The sequence below is a fragment of the Nestor notabilis genome, unplaced genomic scaffold (genome assembly GCF_000696875.1).
Source record: "Nestor notabilis isolate BGI_N333 unplaced genomic scaffold, ASM69687v1 scaffold3602, whole genome shotgun sequence".
In the NCBI taxonomy this organism is placed as follows: Eukaryota; Metazoa; Chordata; class Aves; order Psittaciformes; family Psittacidae; genus Nestor; species Nestor notabilis.
Window position 1 is genome coordinate 17,954 of NW_009918610.1, and position 12,417 is coordinate 30,370.

Consider the following 12,417-nt stretch of genomic DNA (forward strand, 5'->3'; position numbering starts at 1 on the left):
TTTTATTTATCCTGTTTGATTTCTTTCAAAACTGTCTTTTTCTTGTTTCAAGCCTTTCAGTCATCTCTGGCAAGTTTTCTAGAGGAGAAGATCCAGGCAGATGCATCCCAAAGCAGTGCTTTTCTCCATGTCCAGTGGCAGCTCTGTTCAGCCAAATGCTGAGGTGTGTCTGCTCGGCATGTCCCTGTTTCTAGTCTAAGTTTCTTTCTGAGCTCAGTGAACTATTGCAGAATTGGAGTAAAGCAGGAGCAGTGCTCATTGATACGTACTTCTTAAAGAAAACGATGCATGCCCCATATCTGCCTAAATTAAAACAAAGCCCGATCTTGCCTCAACTCTTTCAGGGCTTTTCAAATTTGCTTTACTTGTTATTGTTCAAAAGATGTGCTTATGTCCCCATCCCATACTTGGAGAGCATGTAGTCTGTCATACAGCTTTTTTAAATGGGGGAGAAGAATCCCAGCCCAAACTGGTAGGTTCAGCTGTAGGAATAAAAGGCCCTACTGTAGAAATGCTGTTGCTCTGCCAGGTGTGCTGTAATTCTCCTCTTTATATGAGTGGAGTTTGATCCGTCTGTCCTAATAACATTATTGCTGAGCTTCGGGACCAGTGAAGATTTTGTTTAGCTTTGAAATTCACTTTCCAATAATATGAGTAGTTAACAATATAATTTTGCAATGCATTACCTCCAATTACAAGAATTAGGAAAGTAAACAAAGAGGATGACAGGGACTGAGTCACATCAAACCAAGAAAACGCTCCAGAAACAATCCTTCAGTTCTTAGACAGCACATATATATGGCTTTGCTGTTTTCCTTCCTGTCTCTAACAAGTTATTTATTAAACTTTGTAGAAGAAAGCTAATAAATAATTGGCTGCAGGCAACTTGATTTGGGTAAGTTTGGTATCATGCTATCACCTAGACAGCTGTCAGATGTACAGCCAACAACGTCATTGGCAAGCTGACACACATGCTCTTCCCCAGGCTGTGCAGCTGGAAAAGTCCTGAATGCTTTGTGCTAGATTGCTCCCTTAAAGGCATGCTGCTGTGGCAACCCTAGGGAAAAAAGTCATTTTTGGATAAAAAGCGTGTACAAATGAAATTATTGCAGCAAAATTCCATGACTCAGAAAAATGAAAATACAGAATTAAAGCAAAAGAATGCAGGAATGAGTAACATCTTTATGATTATCCATTGAACTCTAATATTTACTTCAATGTTGAAGTTGCTAAGCTACATTAAAGTAATTACTCAGAATAAAATGGTTAATTGGTTAATCGAGATGAATGTAACATGCATATTCCTGAATAGTTACTTTTTTAGCAAAACCTGCCTGTGCATGTTAAATGCATTCACTTGATTTGTAAAGTTTGAGACACTCTTCACAACATATTGAGGGAATGTAGTCCCTCATGCAAGTGTCCCAGTAGTAGTTAAGCTTACTGGTGGCATGAAAGCTGAATTTTATGAGAAATAATGAATTTGAATTGTGGACATGTGCTAGAAAAACCTGTGTTTTAATGTTTGTGAAAAGTTTTGAGAAAGCCGGTTTTATTTACTTACATCTTTTAGTTAAAAATAGAGATAAAAATAGGGGAAAAAGAAACCCAAGCCTGGTTCCTGATGTCATAAAGACAGAACAATTTCTGGTTTCCAAAGCACTTCCTCCGTTTCCGTGTTCTGTATACAGCAGCAAAGGCAGCAGGGATGGAGTGGAACAGAAATAAGTTTGTTGTGAGCATGGAGTAGCACTTGTCAACAATAGTGCTGGATGCTGGTTTCCTCTGGTGTTATTGCTCTGATCTCTTTTTTCTCCTACTGAGTTGTCTTGCTCCATTGCAACTTCCATTACCTCCGTAACTCTCTGATAGGCTCAATAGTGAGGAACTACTTGTTAATTGTAGGAGTGATTTTAAGATGAAACAGCCTGTGTCTTTATAGAATGTGTTTTATGAAAATGCTTATTTTGATCTTCATGCATAAAATCATAGCTAGGCAGAGGTAATATCACATATTAGGCCTGTTAGGTTAAAAAAGCAACACTTTTTCCAGGCTTAGGCAATGCTGGCTGACTTTCTCCAGCTCTAATAGCTGGTGTGGAAAAATGCCAGCTCTTCCTGCAGCTTTGCTTCTTGGTAGCCTTGGATCACCAGAGCTTTAGAAGAACTTTGTTGTAAAATCAAAGGCTTTAGTCACAGCACTTTTATGACCCGCTTACATATTTCTTTCAATTCACTTTATTCAGACAGTGAAATTTTTTCTTTCCTTGATCTTTTTGTTGATTTCTCAGTTCTAGTGAGACTTCCGTGAATAACTGATGGTAAGGCTGGGTTGCCGTCCCCCTTCACTCCTGTTGCTGTGTGCTTTATTCACAGGAGTGATTTTGTTTATTTAATGAAACTTCCTATGTAAATGGGATGTTCATCAACATATTGATGACACAGACCAAGAGTGTTTTAAAGGAATATCTTCTACTGAAAGCTGGCATATATAATTATTTACCCTACAAATTGGAATCCTATTCTGTATAGTAATGAACTCTGTGTGTCCAAGAAATGTGTATTTACTAATTGTGTAGGGTTTTTTGCTTTGTAATCAGTGCTCTTTATTAATAACAGTTCTGCCACTGTAATGAATGAAAACTTAAGTGAACTTACAAACCCTAATGGATTTAAGAGAACTAAGAATTGCCTGTTTTAATCTGATAACTTTGTATACTGCATGTTTTTTTGCTTTGTGTGTTGTGTGGGTTTACTTCTGTTTCTTGTTTTTATTATCTGATGCAGATAACAGTCCTGGATGAGACATGGACAGTATTCAGGCGGTACAGTCGTTTTCGAGAAATGCATAAAACTTTAAGGCTGAAGTACCCAGAGGTAAGTTTTGGTAAAAATTCTTTAGTAGAAAAGGGTGGAGGCTTGAAAATAAGGTTTTTGGATGATGCTTACTCAAAAAGGAAGGTGATTAGAGACAGCCAACAAGGCTTCACCAAGGGCAAGTCCTGCCTGACCAAACTAGTGGCCTTCTATGATGGAGTGACTGCATCAGTGGACAAGAGAAAAGCTACGGATGCTTTCTGTATGGACTTCTGTAAGGCCTTTGACATGGTCCTCCACAGCACCCTTCTCTCTAAATTGGAGAAATACAGATTTGGTGGGCAGATGATTTGGTTAATGAGGAATTGGTTGGATGGTAGCATCCAGAGGCTACTGCTGCAGTACTGTGTCCAGCTCTGGGCCCCCATGCCTGAGGAGGATGTGGACCTATTAGAGAGAGTACCGAGGAGGCCACGAAGGTGTTCAGAGGGTGGGACCACCTCTCCTATGAAGACAGATTAAGTTGGGCTTGTTCACTCTGGGAAAGAGAAGGCTCCAGGGACACCTTAGAGCAGCCTTCCAGTGCCTAAAGAGGGCCTATAAAAAGGATGGGGACAAACGTTTCAGCAGGGCTTCTTGCAATAAGACATGGGATAATGGTTTTAAACTAAATGGAGGGAGATTTAGACTAGACAGAAGGAAGCATTTTCTTTACAGTAAGGGCAGTGAAACACTGGTACAGATTGCCTAGCGAGGTGGTGGATGTCCCATCCGTGGAAGTATACAAGATCAGGTTGGACAGGTCTCTTGAGTAATCTGATGTAGTTGAAGATGTCCCTGCTCATTGCAGGGGGATTGGACTAGACTTTTAAAGGTCCTTTCTAGCTGAAACCATTCTATGATTCCTCTCAGCTCTATGCTTCTAGTAAGACGGGCAACCCCTTCAGCAGTTTAAAACTCCAAAGCTGCTAGGTACAGGATGGATGTCGCAGTGAAACTGCGACTCCATGTGTTGCTTCTAGCCATTAATTCCCTTTACTGCTGCCTGGTGTTCCCTGGAGGTTGCTGTTTTGTTCGTTGCAAGATACTTGCAGTCAGATCATGTCATCCTGACAACTCCTCATTTAAAAAGCGTTGTTCCACAGATACCCTGCTGTAATAGTGGCTTCCAGGTTTCTGCAAAATGGAAAATTGATCTTTCTGACCACCTCAGAGACACTGGGTATTGAGGATATGAGGAGCTGTGCCTGACAGAGCTTTAGTTCATTGCACTGAGCTTTTGTTTTGAATTACATTCTTGGTTTCCGCATCTAAATTTTAATCATTAACATTTTGCTTCTTTTCTACTTGTTCCCTTGAATATTGAAAGAAATAAATCATTAGAGCAATGGAAATGATCCTGATTTGAGAGTTGCACAAGTAAGGAAGCCTGGGTCACATATTCATGGGTGATATATTGAACAACACTAACATGTTCAAGAAAGAGAGAGATGCAGTAGTGTGCAAATGCTTTCTTGATCTTCATTGATGAGTATTTTTGAGCTAGAATCTAATAGAACCCTTGAGTTTTAAAGAGTAAAATGTGTAGGTCTGTGTTTTGTGGAGGTTCAGGGACTTAAGATCATTCCCATTCCAAAACAAGTTGAAACTATCATGCACCAAATATCTAAGGGAAAGTCTGGAGGAAAAAAGAATGAGAGAGAGAAAGAGAAAAGAGAAAGAAAATCAGGTCATCTTTTCTGGTTGTCATGAAATTTTTAAAGGTAAGAATGAGTTTTGAATGGAAAGATTAAATGTTCTCTTTCCACAAATGCTTTTAAAAATATTACTTGTGAATGAACATCAGTATCATGTTTTTGATTTGAATGAATTGCCATTTCCTCTTGGATGTGAGAGTTATAGCCTCTCAGCAGTAATATCCTAATTGCAACTAACTCTTGAAAATACAGCTGGGCAGTCATCCAGTTGAAATAGAAAAGAACCACCTGAATCCCTCTGCAGACTGATTTTCCCTTTTTAAGGAGAATCATAGAATCATAGAATGGTTTGGGTTGGAAAGGACCTTAAGATCATCTAGTTCCAACTCCCCTGCCGTGAGCAGGGACACCACACACTAAACTGTGTCGCTCAAGGCTCTGTCCAACCTGGCCTTGAACACTGCCAGGGATGGAGCATTCACAACTTCCTTGGGCAACCCATTCCAGTGCCTCACCACCCTCACTGTAAGAACTTCTTCCTTATATCTAATCTAAACTTCCCCTGTTTAAGTTTAAAGCCATTACCCCTTGTCCTACCACTAGAGTCCCTAATGAAGAGTCCCTCCCCAGCATCCTTGTAGGCCCCCTTCAGATATTGGAAGGCTGCTCTGAGGTCTCCACACAGCTTCTCTTCTCCAGGCTGAACAGCCCCAACTTTCTCAGCTTGTCTTCATACAGGAGGTGCTCCAGTCCCTGATCATCCTCATGGCCTCCTCTGGACTTGCTCCAGGAGCTCCATGCCCTTTTTATGTTGAGGACACCAGAACTGTACACAATACTCACGAGAGCAGAGTAGAGGGGGCAGGATCACCTCCTTTGACCTGCTGGTCATGCTTCTTTGGTGCAGCCCAGGATATGTATTTAAGTAGTCTTTTTCAGAGTCTGTTATCAGTCCTGACAATCCATTGAGGAACAATTGAATTTGGCTTTTAGTTATGTCAGAGGGAGATCAGCTTCTTTCTTGGATGGAGTGATCAGATTCATGAAGAATCTGATGTTCTTAAAGGCATTATTAAAAGGTCCCGTGTGCTTCAGCATATTAAGGTCACCTCTTTGAATCTAGTATTTGTGATTCACAGTACAAATTCAGGCTTTTCTGGTCTTACAGGAGGGAGTGGGGTTTTGAGGGGATTGTTAGTTTGTTTTGAAGAATCATAAGAACGTAGCAGTGGTATTACTAGGTCAAAATAAAGTCTGTCATCCAGAGAGACTTTAACAGACAGAGCATTTAACTGAGGAAAAATCCCAGCCTAGAGCAAAGGTACATAGTTTTCTTTATCTTGGAGTCTTCCCAGCTGAAGTTGTTTTCACTGTAATTAGTAGTTATATGAATATTTTTCCTGTGGATTTTATGTGTATTTTCCATTCTCTACACCACTCACTTCATAGGTAGCTTATATAGGTAATTTTCTGCTGCTGCTGCTTTTTTCTTTTTTTTAGCCTCTCTCTGTGGTCATGCTTTGCAAGGTCACTGCATTCTCTAGTTTAATGTGCCTGTTTGTTTCTTGTTGACACTTCTGTGTTGCCATATGTCTGTCTTTGGTAAACTTACTGAGATTCGCATGTAGTACATAAATGGAATTATCAGTTTAACTATGCAGATGAAGAAATCTCTAATTTCCACATAGGAAATATATGAGAGTGTGTTTTACTAAGTTATCTGTTCCCTTCTCAACAACTTTTTAAGTCGGGGCAAATACCAAGTCTTAGAAGTTTGTCAATATAACTTTCCCTAAAGTATGATACACTTTGGAGAAGAATTGTAACGTGTTTTGGCTTCTAATATACTTGAAAGAAATGCTTAGTCATGTTAATTTCTGAAACAATAGGTAGATAACTTTAGTAGTATCTTCTTCCAGCCTTTTTCAAGCCTCTAGAACAACCTTCAATAAATTACTAGCAAGGTTCAAGTATGCGTACCTTTGCTAACTACAAAGCACACTAAAGTTCAAGAGAAGTAAGATAAACATTTGATCATGTCATCTGCTGCTTTTAGATAGGTACTGTCACTGAAGTACCTGCTCTGGAAACCCTTGCAAGGCTCATGTCTTCTGTTTCACATAGTACAGGCTGTTGTGTTGTGTCTACTGATTTGAGGCATCAGGTACCCCACGGAAACGGCAAGTTTGTGAGCAGAAGAAACTTACCTACCACGCAGTTGGTTTCTTCTACTCATCAGCATTTCTACAAACAACCGTGTCTTTGTTTATCAGAGGAGAGCACATTGTGATGGATGAAGTATCGTGTTCTGTAGTTAAGGATTTGGTATTTATTTTCTTTGAAGGAATGTCATCATCAGTGTCACATATGTGAATGATGTCTTCCCATATTTTTAACTGTATTTAAAATAGCCTTAATATCTAGTAATTCTCTTATTGGTTTTGCAACATGAGTAGGAGTTCAGTTTGTTTGGTAAATTGAAAATCATCTGTCTGCTTCTGCTCATCTGTCATTGACCTAATTTGGGAATCACCATGATGCTAAAATGCATTTTAATACCAAACTTGGCAAAATTGCATTCTTAGTTATCGTATATTATTCCAAAGGAAGTTGATCCTTAAAAGCAACGCTATCAGAATCCATCAGAGTTGAATTTTATTTTGCATATACTTCACCATCCGACTCTAAATTAATATTTAAAATGAACAGTGAAAATACTGTGGACGTGTTTAATGTATGAGTGTCCTGCTTTTAGAAGTGAACTTTACAGCTCATTAGTTGCTCAGCTCTGAGTTACTACATCAGTATTTTAATAATTTGCTGATCTTGCATTTCGTGTTGCTGCCACTGAGTTCCCAAAGGAATGTATTGGCAAACTGATTTATTAGGAAGGTATAGAAAAAAATAAAAGTATTTCTTTCAGAAGCAGAAACTATCTAATGTCTTCCAGTCTTACAGTATGCCGTATATTTTATATACCTGCACATTTCTTCTAATGTAGTTAAGTGGCTGCTGACAACTGAATATCTAACTGAAATGTGTCACATGGTAATTTTGAAAGACTGAAGAAGCTGTAGCAGGATGAGATTGTGCCAGTGGCAGATAAGTACCAAGCATTTAGCTGTGCCTGTATTTTTAAGTCTGCATGATTGTCACTTGCCCAGCCTCAGCTTTCTTATGCTGTGAGATTGTTAATGACTCTCTTACTATTTTTGGAATTTTAATTAACACCATACTTGGTTTTCAGTTTCAGTCTTTGTACAGGAATATACTTTTTGTTTGTTATTAGTCAGAAAAAGGAGTAAATGATCTCTTTGATAGAGAAGAGAGAACTTGCAGAGTAAGATTCTCTTTTGTTCCCTTCTTCTCAATCTTTTCTTACCAGTTCATGGTTCTGATGTTCAGTGCTTTCTTACCATTTTCTTGTCTTTTCTCTCTTTCAAAGGAGAGCAGAGGAACAATTGTCTACTTGTCTTTCCCTACCCAAATCCAGTGTTGATGAAGTAACTCCGACATGTGGGAGTCCTTAATTCCCACTTGCATCCAGGCATTTAAGCCAGGTTTTGTGCGGCTTTCATTGTAGGCTCTGCTTATTGACGCTGTCAGTCTTCTTAAAAGCTCTTCCCATGTGCATAAAAATCTACATAGTATTTAGGGAAACACCTATGATTGAGGCATTTCTATTACTAATAGGGATTCTCAACTTAAGATATTAGTGGATCCATGGAGAGCTGCCAAAGAGAAGCTAGGAGGTATGCTTGCATTTATAGATTCATTCATGGAGATAAGGACATACATACATAGGCAAGATTTCTGCAGGAGTGCCAAAGCTATGGAATTCTAGCATATTGAACAGAATTCAGTAATTTGTGTATTTGTATTTGATGTATGGAGGTCTGTATATAAACATGTACTTGTATCTTTCACAGTCTAAAATACAAAAGGCCGATTTATAATTTTTTAAAGAATTTAGGCTGTAATTGCTTCAGCTTCCTTTTCTGCTGGTTTGTTGTTTGTCATCTTACATGACTGAATGGATGTATAATATTCATATCTGAAACAGCAGTAACACCTACATAAACATAAACCCTCAAGCCAAAGTTACCATGTGATCTGCCTGTGCATCTCTCTGCCACTCCCACCAGGGAAAAGAATGTGCATGGTGCATTGCAGTAACACATCCATATCATGGATTCAGTATTATGGGTTAGAGACTGTTGCTTGGGTGACAGGATTTTTCGGGTACACTAAGTATTGGACAGTAAAGATTGTATTTTATAACTGTTAGCAAAAAATGCTGTCTGGTTTCCTTCTTTTTAGTGTTAGTGTTCTGGAGGAAAGGCTCTCATTGGTAGTGTCAATGAGAGATGTGAGTTATATTCCTTCTTTTCATTTCTAAAGATAATGTCCTCCACTTATCAGACATCTCTTTGTTTGACAGAGTATCATTCTGTTTGGTGAACTCAAGGCTCTTGTCAGCTGGGAGTTAACAGGCTGCTCTTTGCTTTGCATACTGTAAGAATTGCTTGAAACTCAGCACAAGATTTCTCAAGTTTTTCAGAAATAATATGTGAATATTTTTGAAAATATATTGATTTAAAAACATTTGTTGCAAGCTTATTTAATATTTTTAAATAGTTCAGATTTTTCACAACTCAGAAGTAGTCTGTCCATTTTTTACTGGAAGTATTTTGCTTTTTGGAAGAGAGAGACAAGAAATGTTTTGTATCTCAGTGAAGCCAGGTCTGGTTTCATCCATCCATACTCGCTGCAACCACCCAAAATATTATGTATATGTTTGCTATCAAAATAGAACAGACACCAGTTTTGTAATCCTTTCTTGAGTTCTTTTTAGATCCTTGCTTTAAGTTCTTTTTTAGAAGTTTTCTAGTACTACTTGTTGGTTAGGAGTAATTCATCTCTCTAATGATGAATCCAGAGGCATGAACTATTCATGTAACCACCACTGACTGATCTCACTGCCCTTTCCTTTTGCCTCTATACTTCTCTTCTGGGTGACTGCCAGGAAAGGATCTCCATTTCCTTTTTAAGTGGTCCATACATCTGGTGCTCTTGATAAGTAATAAGTGGAAGAAACCTTCAACGTAAAGCATTGGCACAGATAATTTTGAGGGGATGAGTATGAGGTGAAGCCATTAATTTTAGGAGAGCATTCTTGGATTCTGGAAAAGATTCTCTCCAGGGTCAGTGTCCAGGATCACTGACAGAGAAATGCAATTTTTGACTAACTTTCAAGACATGGTTGGTGGGGGTTTGTGGGTTTTTATTCTTCTCCCCTTCACCTCCTGATTAGTCTTAGGGATAATTAGGCAATTTCTGTCTATATGTGTAATTATTAAATGATTTTTAAAAGTCTTATTAGAGATGCAGAATTCTTCCTCCTAAGGAACAGAGAAATTAAACCAGGAACAGAGCACTAAGGCAGCAGACTTGTGCAGAGCCCGTAGGGCAGCATTTCGGCTGGGATCTTGGCTGTCTGGCTGCTCTGATTCTGGTTTGTAACTGTGCAGCTGTAGCGTTTCATTAAATGGGAAATTCATGTTAGTCTCCTGGGCTTACTTTGAAAGGGAAGAGGATGAAGAAGCAATAACTTGGAGGTACTTGGCTTACAGGGCTGGCAAGCCAGTTGCCATGTAACTAGTGAGCTCCTGGAGCTTAGGAGCCGCTCTGGCAGCACAAGTCTAAAGCTTGTTGCATCAGAGATGGCTGGCCTGAAGCTCTGCTGGATTTACCATTGTATTTTCTCATTTACTAGCATAAGCAACTGTATATTTAATTAATATATGATATTTAAGTAGTATGCTCACATTGAATGCAAAATTCCGGATATTTGGTTGCTTCTAGTGTCCAATTTTAAGTATCGTAAAGCAATGTAACCGTAACTAAAAGCTTCTAAGATGATATTTAAAATTAATTTGTTGTGAAACCTGCAATGCTTTGATCCTGCAGTGACCAAAGTCCCAATTGGTTCACAAGTTCAGTGATTGTTGAGATTGATGTTCAGGATGTTTGTGGCCAAGATGCAATTTAAAATCACATGTACTAGGGAGAGCAGGATGTAGCATATAGTAATGAACCTGATGGTACGAATCTTGCAACAATTGCTATCTCATTATTGTTGAAAGCTGAAGTTTGTCTGTATATGGATTCTTCATTCAGGTTCTTTCAGCCTCTAGGAACATTATGACCCTTAGTGAGCACAGTCCATGGCAATATTTAAAGATGTATTTCTGTACTTGAAAATTTGATCCAGTGAAGAAGTAAATTATGTGTTCAGCCTGGATTGGGAGGATGCTTCTGGATATTAACTACCAAATTTGGGTACTTTTTAGTAATCAAGAATATGTACTATGGTTTTGTTTTTACGTGATGGAAGAACATAATAGGAGTAACAAACTTAATATGACAACCTTAGGGCAAACACCAAGAATGCATAAGTACTCTAAAAGCTTTTTTTTGAGGTAGCTGTATATTTGGGCACAGATTAAAATGAAAATTGTTTGCAACATTGATGTACTTGTAAATAGCGTGTGCCATGATGTGTATTAAGATAGTACTTCTGGCAGAATGAGAAGTATGTATAAAAGCATTTAGATAATAGGTTTTGAAACATAAATCCCGAACTAATAGCAGACCTTAATTTTTACTTTCTGGCCTGGAACTTTGCTAGTCTTAGTCATGTATCTTTACATAAATATTGAAGGAAAAATAAAGTAGTAATTTTTAGAATGCATTTCTGTGTGTAAACCTTATAATACTATTATACAAGCATGTGATTATAGCCTTCACCTTTATTCAGTACAAATTACCATAATTATGGTATAGATAATTTTAACATTCATGTTCTTGTCACCTCTAACAGCCAGGAAGTACACACACAGGAAGCATATTTTGTCACATACACATTTCCAGCTCCTCTTCCTAATTATATTAAATTCAGAGCATTCTGATAGCCTGCAGGTTTATATGCACTGCTTCCATGTCAGCTTTAGTTTGCCAGTAGCTGCAGAAGTGATTTAAGAGGTAGATCCTTAAATGCTTCATCTGGCCTTTCTTTCTGCAGCACGAGACTTTTGGCTGCTGGTTATTTTTAAAAGAAATTTTAGGATTTTGCTCACTACAGTCTAAAAATGAACAGGAGAATTTGTTCCCATAAGAAAAGTATGAAAAACACAGCTGCTGACTATATCATGTAGTTCAGTGCAAGTTTGACTATGGGGAAATGTATTTACTCCATGTCATCCCTCTGAATTCATAGTTGCTAACCAGGACTGGAGCATTTGAGATACAGCAACCCCCCCCCCCCCCGCCCCAATACAAAACCTGTATGCCTGAGTGACAGATGGAGCCAGCATAATACGCAATTCCCAGTCTGTTTCTAGTGGGAAAATGAATTCAGTGTGTGAATTTTTCTTGTTGTAAAATTGAATCTTAATGTGCAAGAGCCTTGTGAAAGCCTGGCTATGGGGTTAACTTGTGATTATTGTTGTTTCAGGTGCTAGCTTTGTGCAGCAAAGTTTTCTTGGCTTGGTACAGGGAATTCTGCAGAAATACAGTTTTTTCTCTACCTCTCCTCCTTCTCCTTCCTCCCTCCAGTGTTTTGGTCAGTGATGAGACCTGCAGTTTTTGGTCTGTCCCAATGAAACCTGTGAGTTTCCGATCATTTCTCTGGGAAAATACCATTAGCTTTATAGGTCTTCTGGTAAATTCAGCGTAAGACAAGATTAACTTTCAGGCAGACATCAAATGCCAGGTTTCATTGATTGTGCTGGGCAAAAGTCTTACACATTAGTAACGAAGAAATGGAAAGAATCAGGATTTGGAGAAGGATGAGGCCTGCATCTCATAATTCACAAACCATTTGACACAATGATTGCTTTGA

At 38.6% G+C, this 12,417-nt stretch overlaps 1 protein-coding gene across 1 annotated transcript in view; it reads left to right on the plus strand.

Annotated features, from left to right (window-relative positions):
- Positions 1–12,417, plus strand: part of LOC104402020 (kinesin-like protein KIF16B) — a gene marked incomplete at its 5' end in the record, with an annotated part of 56,769 nt that overhangs the window by 17,371 nt on the left and 26,981 nt on the right. Inside the window, one exon of the mRNA XM_010009786.1 lies at positions 2,788–2,877. Coding sequence (XP_010008088.1) covers positions 2,788–2,877 — 90 coding nt within the window. The remainder of the gene's footprint in view (positions 1–2,787; positions 2,878–12,417) is intronic.